The 18,052-nt window shown below is 39.1% G+C and overlaps 1 protein-coding gene and 1 non-coding gene across 4 annotated transcripts in view; one reads left to right on the plus strand and one right to left on the minus strand.

Moving 5' to 3' along the window:
* Positions 1–1,618: 1,618 nt before the first annotated feature.
* On the minus strand, positions 1,619–1,738 carry LOC146521620 (5S ribosomal RNA). Its single transcript, XR_014873477.1, has one exon. It is a non-coding gene; the product is annotated as a 5S ribosomal RNA (ribosomal RNA).
* A 6,533-nt stretch (positions 1,739–8,271) lies between these two features.
* dnah2 (dynein, axonemal, heavy chain 2) overlaps positions 8,272–18,052 on the plus strand; it is an 85,699-nt gene continuing 75,918 nt past the window's right edge. The window contains exons 1-8 of one of the 3 annotated variants that reach the window (XM_085138916.1): positions 8,272–8,524; positions 8,714–8,787; positions 8,907–9,071; positions 9,395–9,629; positions 11,456–11,566; positions 11,994–12,232; positions 12,456–12,647; positions 14,986–15,143. In XM_085138916.1, the coding sequence (XP_084995042.1) occupies positions 8,755–8,787; positions 8,907–9,071; positions 9,395–9,629; positions 11,456–11,566; positions 11,994–12,232; positions 12,456–12,647; positions 14,986–15,143 (1,133 nt within the window). In that variant the 5' untranslated portion in view covers positions 8,272–8,524; positions 8,714–8,754. Of the gene's footprint in view, positions 8,525–8,677; positions 8,788–8,906; positions 9,072–9,394; positions 9,630–11,455; positions 11,567–11,993; positions 12,233–12,455; positions 12,648–14,985; positions 15,144–18,052 lie in introns of all 3 variants that reach the window. The other 2 variants (XM_085138927.1, XM_085138910.1) reach the window with 2 other exon arrangements.

Raw genomic sequence — 18,052 nt, forward strand, 5'->3', positions numbered from 1 at the left:
TGTTTGATATCTATTGCTGTTGTTAATTTAATTCTTCCTTGAAGACAATGCAGAGATGAAAAGACAGAGCAGTGCACGCACTATTCTGTTTATATCACTGTAATTTAGCCACACATAAATAAAGCAAGGTCAACAATTGGTTGGCCTCTCTGTGTCTGTCGTAGATGTCTAATTTTACTTCATCTCTACCACCCAGACCGGCAAATGTGAAATATCCAGATAACTTTAGGTTATTTCCTCATGCTGTGTTGCATTTGTCAGAACCAAAAAAGAGCCCATAACCATAACAAAATGTACACAGAAGCATGAATACTTAAACTCAGAATGGTCCTAACAAAAGTATTTCATATACTTTTCATACCCTCATATCATACTTTAAAAACAGCATCTTTCCTTAGAATAAGTTGGCACAGACTGGTTTGAAAAACAGCTCATGATAAAAACTTTGCAACACGAAGGAAACTACGAGTTATTGCCACACGCAAGATTAGATGGAACGCCGTGAAAACAGCAGATAAGCTAATGCTGAAACCCAGCGAATGATACAGTGGAGTAGTGATTTTAGTTGTGATGGTGATGACTCAATGGAATTTATGCACGGCTGATGTTTCCTTGTCAGTAATCTGCTCTAAAGCACAAATAAAGGCTTAACTCAAGCAGAAAGGTCATTTCATACCCTGTCAGAGTAAAGGCCAATTAGACTAATGATAGTGACAATCTCACTCAGATACATGAGACTGAAGCCTTTTTATGGCCTTTGTTGAAATGTCTTTCTCACCACTTCTATATTTCAATTCAATTCAATTCAATTCAATTCAATTTTATTTATATAGCGCCAAATCACAACAAATGTCGCCTCAAGGCGCTTCATAGATACAGAGAAAAGCCCAACAATCATATGACCCCCTATGAGCAAGCACTTTGGCGACAGTGGGAAGGAAAAACTCCCTTTTAACAGGAAGAAACCTCCGGCAGAACCAGGCTCAGGGAGGGGCGGCCATCTGCTGCGACCGGTTGGGGTGAGAGAAGGAAGACAGGATAAAGACATGCTGTGGAAGAGAGACAGAGATTAATAACAGATACGATTCAATACAGAGAGGTCTGTTAATACATAGTGAGTGAGAAAGGTGACTGGAAAGGAAAAACTCAATGCATCATGGGAATCCCCCGGCAGCCTACATCTATTGCAGCATAACTAAGGGAGGATTCAGGGTCACCTGGTCCAGCCCTAACTATATGCTTTAGCAAAAAGGAAGGTTTTAAGCCTAATCTTAAAAGTAGAGATAGTGTCTGTCTCCTGAATCCAAACTGGAAGCTGGTTCCACAGAAGAGGGGCCTGAAAACTGAAGGCTCTCCCTCCCATTCTACTTTTAAATACTCTAGGAACAACAAGTAGGCCTGCAGAGCGGGAGCGAAGTGCTCTAATAGGGTGATATGGTACTACAAGGTCATTAAGATAAGATGGGGCCTGATTATTTAAGACCTTGTATGTGAGGAGCAGGATTTTGAATTCAATTCTGGATTTAACAGGAAGCCAATGAAGGGAAGCCAAAACAGGAGAAATATGCTCTCTCCTTCTAGTCCCTGTCAGTACTCTTGCTGCAGCATTTTGGATTAAAGCTTACAGCACCTGGTATTCCCAGGTGGTTTCCCATCCAAGTACTGGCCAGGCCCGACCCTGCTTAGCTTCCGAGATCAGATGAGATCAGGCGTGTTCAGGGTGGTGTGGCCTGTAAGCAAGTATATTTACCACTTTAGTCTACACTCTGCTGAAGAACTGTTTCACTTGCCCTTGGCATGCTGTCTCGCATTTCGAAATCAGTCGCTTAGGATCCTCGTCTTGATGCCTCCCAAGTGAGTGAGAGTCTGCTCAGTCTGCACCTATGTGTGGAGAATCCCAGCGACTATCTCATAGCAGAGGTCCCTAATAAGGTCTTGTCACAGATGACTGGAACGGACGTCTTCAATGACTTGAACCGAGAGCGTAAAAGCAAGGATCACACAGCACTCACAGTAAAGGTCTGTAATCACAGTTTTGATCAATGAAGCAGGGGTCACACACAAGTAAGCAACAACAACAAAACAACAAAAGGGTCAAAGTCCCAGATCCAAAACTCAAAAACTCAAAAACTCAGACGCTTAGAGGGTACAGGATGCAGAAACAAAAGGGCAGAAGTAGAGCCGAAATCAATTCAACAGATGAGTAATTTCAAAATAAAAGAGGAAGTGATTATTTACAATCAGTTTATTTACAATCCATGGGAGTCATGTGATGCTGTGATAAAGCAGCCCTACTTTAAGAGAGCCTGTGCCACACTGTTTATTCAATATGGGCAAAACGTTACCTGATGCTATAAAGTGTCTTCTCGAGGCAGTTAACAGAGCTCAAATGTGAAAACTAGAATTATGAACAGCACCTTTAACCTCAACCTACGCAATAATAAAGATGCTACCGTTTATTTCAAAGTACGCTGCTTCACTTCAGATAAATTAAAGTACGTGTTTGGGTTCAGACGTAAAACCCATTTGTTTTTTTGAGGAAGGACACAGCTGCACTTGGAGCTGACAGAGGCCATTTCATCTCCTTGCAGAAGCTCCTCACGGCCGCAGAGTGCCAGCACCACCAAGTGGCTCCTCGGAGCATTTCGCCCTGGAAAATATAGACGCGGCGGCACCCTGATGAACAGTGACAGGAACACTTAGTCCTTGCTTCTTTTTTTTCCTTGTCTTTTTTTTTTTCATTTAATCACTTACACAAATACGCACAGGCACTCGTGTCCACTCATTTCATGTCCAACATTTCTAACCAGCCACTCTCGGATGATTTAAGACTGGGTCCGTTCTTGTGGCAGAGCAGATAAAATGCAATTTCTTATTTACAGAACTGCAGTCTGCAGAGTGTGTTTGCACTTGATCCAGCTGTCAAGATGTGATTAAAGCGTTGAGTGTACTGCGCAGTTTTATCTGTAACATGCTAAGAATACCCAACAAGAGCACGAACGTGGTAAATGATTATTAGTTTTCAGCTCAACACAGTTCAGTTTTATTTAGAAAAGCACCAAATCACAGCAACAATCACCTAAAGGAGCTTTATATCGTAAGATAAAGACCCTACACTTATAGAGGAAACCCTGACAATAAAACAACCCACTTTGAGTAAGCACTGGGCAAAAGTGGGAAGGAAAAACTCCCTTGTAACAGGAAGAAACCTCCAACCCAACCGGACCCAGGGAAAGGCAGCCAACTGGCGTGACTGCATGGGGCTGAGTTTTAATTACTTAGGATGTATTTGTTTAATAATTTTAGTATTCTACACGTTATTGCAGTGTACATTTTATTAAAAGAAATGGAATAATAAAAAGAACTGAAGATTCTTCAGGTGAAAAGATGTTTTTATGGGTTTTTAATAGGTGTGATTTACTTTTGAGTTGCTCAATTTGCAGTGGATTTGCTTTTGCTTGGGTCTCAGTGTGTCGATAAGGGTTGCTTGCTGTTTTTTTCCTGACAAGTCTTCCTGTGGGTGTGTGAGTGTCGTCAAGGCAGACAACATCGGTAATCTATTACGCTGGATTTGCGAACGCGTCTCTGAAAACAGCTAACAGCTAACCATATGTCCTGTCCTGTTGCTTCTTTAACGTTTTTTTTTTTTCATTATTCTTAAAAAAGCAAAAAAAATAAATAAAGCACTGTGCAATTTCAGAAGATCCAGATTAGACAGGGCGACAGCAAAATTTCCACTTTAAGTGGGGGTTATGATGACAGATTGTCAACTGAAACTGTGTTTGCGGGTCTTTTTTTTTCCCCCCGTCTCCTGTGGAGCTGAAGAAAATGGCCAAAGGCTTAGCGGTGATGTCATGCAGTCTTCAAAAGTCCTTTCGCTGCATTTGTCAAACTTAGAGGTGATGTCATTCAGTCTGGAAGAGTCCTTTCACTGCATCTGTGACACTCAGGAAGCACTACGGTGCCAGGCCCACACACACAAACATGCACAGTACACACATTCCAGTAACATCATCCTCTCAGCCTATATTTTTCAAGGCTACTGCTACTGCTTTTATGTCCTCATCCATTCTTTCCCAACATATAATTATCAATTTATGCCGCTCCTTGAGTTTCTCCCTGGAGTGTTTGTGTCAATAATATCGAAACAGCTGCTCTTTGGAGAATGAGCCTTGAATAAAACAAACGATTTTGGGTGGAAAAAGTCACAATGGAAGCAACATTTACAAGTAAATCTTTTGTTTTTTTTACATTTTTAACACTAGCTACCTGATCAGTGCTTTATTACCAAATTCAGGCAGCTAATCAGCGTTTGTTATTCACATAAATAGTTATTCTTTAATGCGTTCTCCTCCTTGTATACTGTTCTGTGGGATTTTGATCTGCTGTGATTTCTTCTCCATTCAGCCAAACAAACAGCTGCCTGTCTTTGTACTGAATCACTGGTCTGTTATTAAAGGTGTATTTATCCATCACTCTGCGTGGCTGCACAGATAGAAACTCATTGTTCCCATCACTCTCACACACACACACACAGAGTGATGGATCTCTGGCTTCATTATCACTGGACCTCTCTTTACAGTGGGGAGAGAGAGCGCAGGGTGCCGTCAGCCCGGGTCAAGGGGCTGGAAAAGATTCTCACTACAAGGGAGTGTGTGTGTGTGTGTGTGTGTGTGTGTGTGTGTGTGTGTGTGTGTGTGTGTGTGTGTGTGTGTGTGTGTGTGTGTGTGTGTTGACCGAGCAGGGGTTGGTCAGGTATGTGTGCTGTCTTCACTGAAATGCCTTGTTATCAAGGTCGCTGCTACCCAGTTGAGCTTCACTATTAAACTGACCAATTGTAAACTAGAAAACTCTTTTTTTCCCCATTATAATTGTTACATTTCTTCATATTTGCGCTGCTCTGCACTCACGTCTTTTCTCATTTTTCAAACTAATGCTGTATATTTTCTGGCCTTATCTGATGTAAACAGCCCATCATAGACTCCGTGTCCTATTTATCCTCCCATCCCTCACTTCTCCAGCCCTCCTTGTCCTGGCAGCCTGTCATTAGATCTGAGCTCACAGACTCATGGCTTTAATTGTGGCCTGCCTCTCTGCGTCTCTGGCAATTTTCTAGCTGGGTTCTACACAAGGGTGTAGTGTGTGTGCGTGTTTAGTGTTCATACGACACATCCACTGTAGGTTCGGTCTGTATGGCAGGCATAGGGGCTTTCATCTGCCTATGCATTTGTTTCCATCTGTCAGCGACTCCCTACAACCTCAGTGAAGGCTGGACATTTATCCAGGGTTGGGCTGGCAGACGTAATTGACCAGGGAAACAGGATCAGCTCTGTTACTGGTCATTTTTTATATATATGAGGCACAGAGGGATGCTTTCATTTGTTAATGGCTCGGGTTTAATATTACCTAGACACACCAGGGTCTGAAATTGTAAATGCATTAAGAATTTGAAGTTTTTTGAGTGGCACATTTCTATTCTGAGCAAGCCCCGAGTGGAAGTTAAGCAATTATCTGATGGTTAATTCTGCAGCTCTTACATGTGTAAAAATTTAGTGCATGTTGTAGCAGAAGCTAGAAATAGCCCAGTAGTTGTATTAAAATGCTGGAAGGCTAACCTGTGATGTCTACTGTTAGATTCTAGCACATAGGTAGGTGCTTGGGGGATTCTGGACATGCCAAAAGTTCTAAGTAAGTTGCAGTTTCACATAAAGGGTAAAGTCAAGGGCAAGGAGAGTATTTACACGCCTGATTGATTTGAGAACAAAAGTATTCAGCACACAACCAGCTGTGGTGCCCCTGAAGGGAAGCAGTATGAATCATTTGTCCCCTGTATTGTCCAAAGTACAAGTTTGTATAACTGAAGAGCATGAGCACATGGTTATTTCCTGGAAGAGGCGTTATTTACCAGTGCAGACATGACAAATTCACAAAACTATCTGCATAAAAGATTAATTCTTTCATTTCTGGTCTGCACTAATTACATCTCTCCGTGACTTCATAGGCTCATGTTCGGCTAGAAATGTGGCAAATGCCCAGGTTAGCACACGTGCAAACGATTCAGTTAATCAAGTTGAAGTAATTAATTTTATACAAAGAGGTCTTTTTCCCAAACTGAAGGAGGCAGTGACTGAAGGAGAAACTAACCTATTCAAACAAATGAATTCTAATGACGCTTCAGAGACAAGATGTTTGGAGTTGTTCATTCGAGTGAGAGACGAAGAGAAAGCCCAGACTTCCCCACTGGAAAGGACTGAAAGGGAGGAAAGTAAAAACAAGAGAAGGGACCCTGAAGAAAGTAAGCTGGGAGGATGAATAATCCTGTAATGAGAGGAGTCTGAGTTTAAGGTTGTGTTCAGATTTAAGGATTGTCGGCCTCAAAGACCAAACCTTGAGGTTTAAAAGCTTCATATCAGACAAAGCTTATTGTGACTGTGCACATACAGTCCATTGTTCAGTGGTGAAAGGTGTATGGGGCACATTCGACAGTATGTAGAATTTAAATGAAGTCAGGCTTATTCCAAATTTGAACTATTGTTCTTTACTGTGGACTTCATTAAGGTCTAATTAAGTTTCAAATCTAAGAGAAAAAATAAGTGTTTAACAGTATACAAATACTAAACACTCTTCCTATTTTCAAGTTACAAAAAAGAGCTATAAGAACTATAAACCAATCAAACTATATCGAACCAACTAATATTTTGTTTATTAATCTGAATACCCTGAAATTTTATGATTTAGTTGAATATAAAATGGCACAGATAATGTATAAAGCACAAAATAACTTGCTTTGCCCCAGTACTCAGAAGCTGTTCAAAGTCAGAGAGAGTCAATATGACTTAAGGGGAACAGATTTCTTTAAAAAAAAAAACAAGATAAGGACAAATATAAAGCAGAGATGTGTTTCTGTTAGAGGAGTTAACCTGTGGAATAGTTATGACAGTGATTTAAAAAGGTGTAGTTCATTTTCCTTGTTCAAAAATATGTTTAAAAATAGAGTATTAGAAAAATATATATATCAAGAATGAAAAGAGCAAAAAAAACAACAAAAAAAACAAACAAACAACAACTCTTGATTCTTTTGCTTTGATGTAGTTACTTATCTAAGGTGGAAAGGTTTTTTTTTGTTTTTTTTTTTCTTGTTTTGTTTGTTTGTTTTGTTTTTGCTTTGTTTTATTATTTGCTTCGAGCCCTGTGTACAGGAGCTGCATGCAAAAAGATCTTTTGTTAAAAGGGTTGGCGTAATAAGCAAATGCTTCAGCCAATACCTTTTGATTAGCCTTGTCTCATGCTTTCTTGCTTTGTGGTAGATCTTTGTTCTGTCTTCACTGAGATATTTGAATGCTAATCAATAAAACATATCACTCACATGTAAAAAAAAACAAAACAAAAAAAAACATTCTGTAGCTAATATGCCTTACATAAAGTGAAGTTATTGTTAGAAATCTTTTTCACTTTTAAATTGTATATAATCTTCTTAATCTCACTATCGCTACAACATCAGTACACCTTTACCTATGTAAATATTGTCACTTTTTTACTTTCTTATATTACACTACATAAGTTTTTAGTATGAGCAGATCACTTGGACGGTGTTCCTAAAAACAGAAATATTCTGTTAATCCATGGAAAAGGTTTGTTTATTCATTCACTGGCTCATTCATTTATACTGGTTCATACGGGTTTGTCAATAATTTATGCATTCCAGAAATTTAATAGAATACCTAAGGCAAAACAATAAATAAATAAATCTCATCTTCGGTCATTGAGTAGTTTATCTTTTACTTACTCCATTTATTCTTAAGGAGAAAATAGAGTCAAAGTCCAGTATGTACATCTTCCTTCTCTGAACTTTTATTTTACAAAATCATGTTGTGGGTCAGATTTGACGCCATATTTGCCACCAACGAGGTAGAAAAACACATATTAGTAATTAAACGAATCAAGGTTTTATTTTTATTTAGGCACAGAATTAATATGATTACCAACACCTGTGTGCACGTTTACTATATATAAACAATAAAGCTCTTGAATCTTGAATATATGAAAGCGCCCATGTGCACTAGGAATAGGCTTCTGATCATACAGAATGTAGAAAAAATTACAAATTTTACAATTACAAAATAAATCTTCCAACAGCCCCAGAAAAACGAATTTGTAGTTTTATATACTGTGGGGGGAAAAAACAAAAACAGTGTCGCCAACAATATCGCTCACGTGTCTGCCGCGCTCAGCCCCCGTCCACGTGGGTTCCCCTGGCAACCAAAGGTTTCCAAGGTGACGAGCACACACAGCTACATGGTTCACTGTAAAGGGACAGGAAGGACCAGATAGACGAACATTTGTGTAATTAAGTTTGGTCACAATGACCTGACGAAATGTTTGTTGTTGTTTTTTTTACCGGTTTACAGCTGTCATGTCGGAGGGTTTAAATAGAAAGGTGAAGTAAATATTTTTGCTGCCGAAGACTTCTCTCCAAAGGTAACGACGTCGCTAAAACTTTACCAACTGCCTAAACTAGCATGTGGTAAGCTAGTCTGTAACACTCATGCTACAGTAACGTAATCATAATGGTTTACTAAACTATATACGTGTGTGTGTGTGTGTGTGTGTGTGTGTGTGTGTGTGTGTGTGTGTGTGTGTGTTAAACTTGATGCTTCAATTCACTGCTGCACTGTAGGCTGTGTCGTATATTCGTGTCCTTAATCTTTCACAGCCATAGAGAAAGAACAGAAAGCTTGACGCAAAAAAGAAGAAATGGAGGAGGAATACTCTAAGGCTATTCGTCAGGTGACTGATTTAGAAATTAAACTTCTTCTTCCACCTTAACGAGTTGTGGCAATTATTAATCAACTTTTCCTCCCCACTCCTCTACACATACTCATCCTTTCATCTCACTATCATCTAAGTTGTTCATCGACTGTGTGGCTATTTCTGGTGTAACCGAAGAAACATGGACAGAGGAGAATGAGAAAGCTGTGGATCAGTTCATTGAAGACGCCTCTATCACAACCATGGTAGTCTACCTGGACACCAAGGTTGGACTTCGGGTGGAGTACTCGATGCCCTTACTGGTACAACACTCTTTCCTCTCAGCATTGTGGTTGGTGATTTATTTCAGTTGATTTTACTGGTCTTGTAATGTTTGAGGGGAAAATATAAAAGTGGCTTTTTTGTTTTACTGTGCAGGGTCTTTTCAGTCATTTTTTATAACTGTACTATAACTACTAAAAATCAATGGTAAAAGGAAATACTGGCTAAAACTCTGTGAGCTGGTCGACCTTATCTGAAGGGTTGGAGTGCTTCTTCTTCCTAATGTTTTGTTTGTTAATTCAGTTCCCCCCTTTGCCTTCTTTTTCTCTCTTTCACCACTGCATCTGAATATTTATCTTCATAGGGAGAGGTGGTAGGGCAGTTGTCCTATTTTGTCCGCGTGCCAGAAGCCATAATCACACTAGAAACGTTTGATACAGCCATACAGTTTGGCACGGTGCGGGGCAACCCCATCCAGAAGCTGCTTCAAGACATGACCTGTTTGCACGCCCCCCCAGTTGCCATTAGCGCCTACAGGGAGCAGAGCATCAAGGACAGCTATACCAAACACATGCACTTATATCTCGCCTGCCTTACAGGTGGGTAAATTATTTTATTTTTTTTAAAGAAACAGGCTTTTCACTCTTTCAACACTTAGTCTCACATTATACGGTTTATTTGACTTCTTTCAAGTTATTTAGCTTTGCTTTTCGCACTATGATTTGTCATTGAGACTCTTTAGGGCTCATTAAAGAGTCTACACAGGCAGTTTTGTTAACTTCCTTTGAAGTATTTTTCCTCATCTTACTTAACAGAAGTAGTTCTGCTTCTACAAATATGTCCCCCCCAGCCCCGCTTGTTTATGCTTCCAATCTGCAAATCCTTAATACAGGCAGTGAAAATCACACATATCTTTTACTTCCGACTTTTTGCTGCTTTCCAGTTTGACTTTAGGCTTACATAGTATAATGTACGTTTGTACCAGTGCCTTGTACTCTTGATGATAAATACGGAAGCTTTTCTTGGATATGTCTCCCAATATTCCTGCAAACTCATTCAAGCTCAACCCCACTGGCTGGTGAGCATTGTTAAACAGAAGTGATTCAATCAAGCTCCTCTGTGACTGTGAATTGTCTATTTATAGTATGCGTACAGTACTTGTTTATGGGCCTCTGAGTGCAGATTGTGCTGTGTAACAGGCAGGGTTTTAATAGTTTTGCAATTTTCATTAGTTTTTATTTTTATTTAGTTTTATATTTATTTTATTTTATATCAGTTTTAATTAGTTTTTACCAATTGTTTGCTAGTTTAGTTTAGTTTTTATTTTTTTGAAAATCCTTAGTTTCAGTTTAGTTTTGATTAGTTTCAGTTATAGTTTTAGTTGTTTGCAATAATTAAGTGTAACAAAATCCCAGTTTCATCATATCAGTCATTCTGCTCATCCTTGGGTATGTTGCTATTCCAGCTACCATACTGCACCCTGGATAGGTCGCCTGTCTGTCGCAGGGCTAACACGCAGAGACAGACAACTCACATTCCCACCTATGGGTTCTTTAAATAAATAAATAAAGGCAGATGAACAACCATTGATACCAGGCAACTATAAAATGTATATCTTGGCCCCAATGAGACTATTAACTCTCGCAGCACTGGGTGTTCGTAATTTTGGTTCAAGTGAATTGATAAACTTTTTGAAGGTAATTGACTCACACAGTTGTGTAGATATCCCCGTCCTGTTGTCTCGGGATGCATCACGCTGCCTTGCCTGGGGTTAGCTTCTGTTTTCTGGGGATGAGGGTTGAGTGTGCTCCCTTACCTTCTCAAGGTAAGCTAGGTTAGCCTTCTTGTGTGAGCTTTTCAAGTGCACTTTAAGGTTTGTGGGATTTTTTTCCCTTTAGAAATGTCCCTCATAATTTGTCTGTTTCCACTACAAGACACTTGCTTTCTCCCGACTTTTCCTGACATGATTCTGCGCGTGGACGGAGCAGCAACACAGACGTCTCGACTAACGTACTGCCACCTGCTGGCATAATGAGACACAGCAAGAAAAAAATCTGGAAACTAAACTTCATTTTCACCCTTGACTCTTGTATGACACGCACACATCAATGAAAACTAAACACATTTTTGCTATAAATTCAGTTAATTTTAGTTAGTTTTGTGAACACTCATTACAGTTTTAGTTAGTTTTCCTTTTTTTGTTTTTGTTTTTATTTTTATTTCCGTTAACGAAAATGTTTTTTCACTTCTAGTTTTCGTTATTTCGTTAGTTTTCGTTAACGATAATAACCTTGGTAACAGGACTATAGGTAGGAAGGATGAAAAGAATGGAACTTGTCAGATGACTTCAGTTGATGCCACGAGTAGTTGATGGTCACATGTGAGCATTACACACGTGGTGTAATTTTCTTTTCTTTTTGAACAGATGATGTACATAAGAAGTTTGGGAACACTGTTCTCTACATCCCAATGGAAGGCCTGCAGTGCAGTGCTGTGGAGGCCAGCAAGGACAGGAAGCTGATACAGAGAATGGAAAGTAAGCTAGCGGAGCTATTTGTATGCATCTGCATGCAGCTGACAAGGGTTGCTTTTGGTTTCCATGTGTGAAGTGTATGGGTTAAAAGGGTCACACTTACAAATGTCTGTTCTCTGACTTTATACTGAAGACAACATTGAAACTGCACCATGAGCTTTCTGTCTCAGGCTCTCCAGTGATTTTATTTCATTCAAGGTCCATCTTACAAAATTTGCACCTGTTCATGTTTTTGGCTGCTTCTTTCTATTTCCATCATCTATGTTCAGAACTCTGTTGCATTCTCATATCCATGACATTTCTGTAGTCATGCTTAGTAGTTATAGCATAACACCACTAGTTTATGTCTACTTATTACGTGTCTTTTCTATATTGTTTGTTCCTACCTTAATTTCCTGTGTCCTCCATTCACATGTTCTGCATGTTTTAGTTGTAATGATCCACTGGACTGATCAAATCAAGGAGCTACTAAATGCGCAAGACATTGTGAACATGAGAGACAGCTGTGGTCCACTGCGGGAGATATCCTTCTGGGAGACTCGCTCTACCCAGCTGTTGAACATCAGCCGGCAGCTACAGAAGCCAGGGGTCAAGCACATCCAGAACATCCTCCAGGTTGCAAAGTCTCTGTATGTACAGCGCTTCTGTCAGCTGGCCCATGAAATACAGGTAAATCTGCGCAAAGTCAGCTTATAATAAAGATTGAATCAAAATAATGTCAACATTTTATTTACAAAACAAATAGCATCATAAGCGCAAAGTGTTGTGCTTCATATGTTACAGTCTAGCTGGAAGGCCTCAATATGTGAACGTGAAAGCTTTGGTGAATGTGACTGAAATAATAGTAGTAATCATTAATTTCACCTTGACTTTGTGTGTGTGTTCTGCCCAGGATTGTTCTCTTCAGGCCCAGTCAAATCTGACCTTCTTGTCCATATTGAAGGAGCCTTGCGAAGAGCTTGAGCAGCTCAAACCAAGTCAAATGGCTTCCAAGTTTAAACACATTGTCAGTCTCATTCGAATCATCTGGATCAACTCCCCCCACTACAATACCATTGAGAGGATCGTCAACCTCTTCCGCCAGGTACCTGAAATGTTAAACTCTCGCTAGATTTCAACATTAGACTTAAACCAGTGTCCTTTTCATGATACAGTTCATTTTATGGATTTTATTTTGACAGGTCAGTGCTCATTAATCAACAACTGTCAGTACTAGAGATGGACCGATCCGATATTACGTATCGTAATTTACTGACCTAAATTACTGGATCGGATATCGGAGAGAAATAAAAAATGTAATCCGATCCATTAAATATCAAAAAAGCACCTCACAAAACTTGCGACACGGCGTAACTCGGCTCATAACCGTAGCACGTTGGAGCAGTGTGGTCACGTGATAGAGCGGCTGTGTGTATTTGTAGCCTGCTAGCAAACATTTCATCTCCGAGGAAGTTTTCCCAGAGAGAAGTAAAGCAAGTGTGTAAGTTCATCTCTGAATGTTTGTAAAGCATTCCCACGTTAAGCTTAACAACCGATATATGGAGCGACTGCCTCTCTCTCTCTCTCTCTCCTGCTGCTACTTCAATCGTGAAACTGATTAATGATCAGCTGATCGTCTTTTCTGTCACAAGTCCGTCTCTCTTCTTTGTTTTTGGCCCACTTTGCACCAGAAAGAGGAAACCAGCGGCTGAACAACAGCAGCACTATTAACCTTGATAATCTGTTGTTAGAATTTATTTAATATTACTTTCTACACCAGGATCTTTTCTACGTAGCTGACGGCTGGTAACTGTGCAGGGGCGGATCTAGCAAAGTTTAGCCAGGGGGGCCGATAGGGCATGAACAGGGAAAAGGGGGCACAAAGACATACTTTTCTTTCTTATTCTCATTTAAAATGTCTCGCTTTTAATAAATAATTATCTGAATCTTACACCCAAAGTTTTAATCTGATGTAAAATGTATAGAAGTCCATTACTGTATATAGTAACTGTTAAGTCTAATATATCCTAGTAAGCTATAGTACTTTTTCCTTTGGGAAGATACCATCTGTGCAGTCTGCAGTTCTGTTGAAGAAAGATGTTAAATCAATTTAATTATTCTTGAAAAATACTTTATTTCTGTGAATTTTTTTCCCCCTGCATCAAATTAAAGTTGATTACATTGATTAAGCATCATGAGGTGGAGGGTTCCCTATTTTCTTTTGCTGGGAGTTTGCAACCCTATTAGTTAGGTTGCTTAATATTTCTGCTAAGTACTCTTTAAAATACCAGAATAGGGAGGATGGAGTAGGTTTATTTTATTAGATTGATCAGTGTTGCTGATCTATGAAATATTTTGGGTGCAGTGTGTTTTTTTTACATACAGGTATAACAGAATAGCTTTAGTGTTGTTGTTGTTTTTTAACTTGAGTATGAACTTATACAAAAAGCAGCAAGATATTAAAAAAACAGTTTTATTGATTAAAAAACACACTGTATCGGATTCATATCGGTATCGGCAGATATCCAAATTTATGATATCGGTATCGGACATAAAAAAGTGGTATCGTGCCATCTCTAGTCAGTACTTAACACTTTAGGCTCATTTTTATCTATTATCCCTGGCTTGTACTGTGTAATATCCTAAATATCAAAATGAAAAACAGTGTTTATATAAAAGCTCTGGTACTTTCATTGTAGATTTGGTGGATTGTATCTAACTTGTCATACACTATATATCAAATGTGGAGTGCTCATACTGGTTGTTTTTCATCATAGCTACAATAGAAGCTATATAAACTATATCAGCTTTATTTAAATAAACCTAAAACTGAAGTCCATCCGCGGGCCAAGAGAATCTCTTGAAAGGCAGCTGACTGTGTTATACATTGTTCTGTTATTTACTTATCACATATTTTCATTTTGTGATAAAATGTTTTTCTAGGATCAGCTTTTTAAGCTGTATTATTTTCTGTTTTTGTGCCTTCTTTTTCTCACATACTGGTGCTCATCACCATCACCATTATCATCATCAGAGAGACCATGAGCACCCGTTTTGAACATTTAGACATCAGAGTTCTGATAGCTAGCAAGTCAATGGACCAAATAAAATATCTGATCATTTTCATTGCACGACTTATTTTTACATTTGAAATGACAGCTCCACAAGCAGAGGGATAAATTATAATAATTATAAAATTATTATGTTTTGGGTTAGCATGCTTGCATTACTTTTTTTTTGTTGTTGCTCAGATTCACTTTGTCTGGTTAATATAATTCATATAATTTGTAAATCTTGAAGGCTGCAGGGTAATGACCTGTGACTGGGGTAATTTAACAAGTAGCAGACGGGCGATGCTTTCTTTGTTTTCCTTATAATAAGTTAATAAGAGCAAGAAAAAGCTCAGCTGCCAAATACTTAAAATATATGTCCCTGTGTTGCAGATGACTAATGAGATCATCCGTCTGTGCTCTCAAAGGATCTGTCTGGACAGGATTTTTGAAGGCTACGTGTTATCTAGCAAACAAATCCTCAGCGACTGCATGCAGTGTTGCCTGATCTGGAAGGAAGTTTACCTCCGTGCCTCAAAAATTCATCACAAGTAGGAGAAATTTTACATGCATAGAAATACAAAACAGAGTTTTCTTGATTGTTTTAAATTCCTAAATATGTTGTATATAGATAGTCTGAACTTGAACCTAAATTCATATTTAGGTTCATATTTACTTAAATAAGTTCAGCCATGTTGGTTACAGTGATCATCACCTCTGATCTTCTCGTATTTTGTTCTCAATAGAGCAGGGCGATATGACCAAAAATATTTATCACGATATACATTTGAAAATTTGCGATAACAATATAACTGACGATATAATTGACACTAGACAAGATACTTTACAACTCCACAACTTTATTTGTGCAAAAAAAAAAGTATTTTCACTTAAACAAGCAGCTGTTTTTTATGTGCATTAAAGTTATATAAAAAGTTAACAGTGCAAATGCAAATTCCTTGCTGACAGTTTAACCAAAAGGCATTTCCAGTGGAGATTGGCCGACATATCCTCAGCATAACCATGTAGAATATCCACAAAACTTAAAAAGAGGTTATACACACACAATATGGTAATATTATGTTGAAGCACAGTACATATCACTCCGCGAGGCTCCGCCTACGATAGCCGCAACGCTCCGACAATCCATCAAGTGGTGTGGATTCCAGATTTCGAGCGCCGTGTACCACATAAAATCGTTTCCAGGTCAGTAAACACAACCAGAATTCATACATAAGGCACACGGGATTATAAGGGGCACTGTCGACTTTCAGAAAAATCGAAGGATTGATTTTAAGTGTGCCGTATTTTCTAAAAAACACAGTAATAACGACGGCCCGCTAGCATGCTAGCTACCAAAAATAGTGCTTTGTTGTGTATCTGACGGACGAAAGCTAAACCAGTTCCACACCACTGAAGTTGCTGCATTTTTACAAACCAGTTCTGGTTCATCAATTTCATTCAACGATCCGCTTTCGTCCTTCTCATTCTCCGTCGCCGCCATGCTTTTTCCACCGTGTGCGTATGTAAACAAAGGCACTGCGCACGCGCGTTTTACCCATATTCTATCGCCATATTTCATTTTCTTATCGTTGCCCGACATTACACCGGTATTACCGTGAACGGTATGATATGGCCCAGCCCTAGTTCTCAACCTTGAAATAAAAGCTGAATTCCAAAAGGCTGGAGGAACATTTTGTAGCTAATTAGGTTAACTGATAACAGTCAGTCAGTAAAGTGATTATCTTAGAGAGGCAGTTTGGTGGTCAGAGGTTCATCAAAGAACAAAAAAACTATCACATCTAAAACAGTTTCAGAATAATGTTTCTCCAAGTCAAACTGCAAAGACTTGGAATATCTTGCCAACTACATAATATAATCAAAAGATTCAGAGGATGTGGGGAAAAAAGTCTGCGCACAAAGGACAAGGCTGAAAATCAATATTAAGCCTGTGTCTTTGGGCACTCGGGGATCTGCATTAAAGAAAACAAACAAACAAAAAAACAGCAATATGCATGTTTCTGTCTTGAAAATCACTACATGGACTCAGGAACACTTCCAGAAATGACTGTATGTAAACACAGTTAACCGTGCCATCCACAAATGCAGATTAAAGCTCTACCGTGCAAAGAAGAAGCCACATGTGAACATGATGCAGAAATGCCATCTTCTTTGGGCCAAAGCTCATTTAAGATGGACTGAGGCAAAGTGGAAAACTGTTCTGTGGTCAGACGAATCCAAATTTAAAATTCTTTTTGGAAAGGCACCACATCCCCTGCACTAAAGAGGAGAGAGGGACCATCTGGTTATCAGTGCTCAGTTCAAAAGCCTGATGGTGCGTGGTGCCTATGGAATTGGTAGCTTGCACATCTGGAAAGGCACCATCAGTGCTGAAAGGAATACACAAGTTTTAGAGCAGCATGCACGCTCCCATCCAGATGATGTCTTTTTCAGGGAAGGCCTCGCATATTTCAGTAAGACAAACCACATCCTGCATCTATTACAACATCGTGGCTTCGCAGTAGAAGTTCAGACCTTTCACCATCCAAAACGTTTGGCGCATCATGAAAGAAAAATATGACAAAGAAGATGTAGAGCAGCTAGAATCCTCTATCGGACATGAATGTTCAGCAGCTGTTCTCCTCAGTTCACAGATGTTTACAGACTGTTGTTAAAAGAAGAGGGGAGCTACACAGTGGCAAACATGACCCCGTCCCAACTTTTTAGACATGTGTTGCTATCAAAATCAAAATGAATGTTTTTCTTTAAATGAAACACATTCTCAGTTTAAACATCTGATATTCTGTTCTATTGTGAATAAAATGTAGATTTTTGAGATGTACAAGACCTTGAATACCGTTTTATTTACAATTTTATACAGTTTCCAGACTTTTTACAAATTGGGTTCATAGTAAGCAAACAAATTTTAGACACTCTGAAGACTTTAGAGGGATTGGAACTCAAACAGAGGTCAGAGATGCCCTTCATATACACAGCTGTATAATGGTATATACCAGCAGTCCCCATCCCCTGGGCCACGGACTGTACTGGTCTGTGAGTCGTTTGGTACCGAGCCGCGAGAGTTGAGGCTCAGGTGTGAAGTTTATGGTTTTCAGGGTTGTTATCGGTTTTTAGCGCTATTTTTTTATTGTTTTTATCATTTACTCGGATTCCCTGGTTATTTTCCTGTGTGTTATGAATAAATCTTCTTTTTTTTGGTACCAGTACTGGTTTTATGTTGTTGTATTTATCCACGACACCTTAAAGGTCGGTCCGTGGTGCAAAAAATGTTGGGGACCGCTGATATATACAGTGTCCTTTTTCTTTTTAAAGATTTCACAATTGATAAACTTCACTCACTATTTATAACCTCTAAAGATATATTATAAAATGAAAAAACACTTCATTTAGTGTTGCCCACCAACCTCCAGTCATCCAAGCCCATTTTCTGCCTTTTTTC

Source organism: Neolamprologus multifasciatus, chromosome 3 (genome assembly GCF_963576455.1).
Source record: "Neolamprologus multifasciatus chromosome 3, fNeoMul1.2, whole genome shotgun sequence".
Classification (NCBI taxonomy): Eukaryota; Metazoa; Chordata; class Actinopteri; order Cichliformes; family Cichlidae; genus Neolamprologus; species Neolamprologus multifasciatus.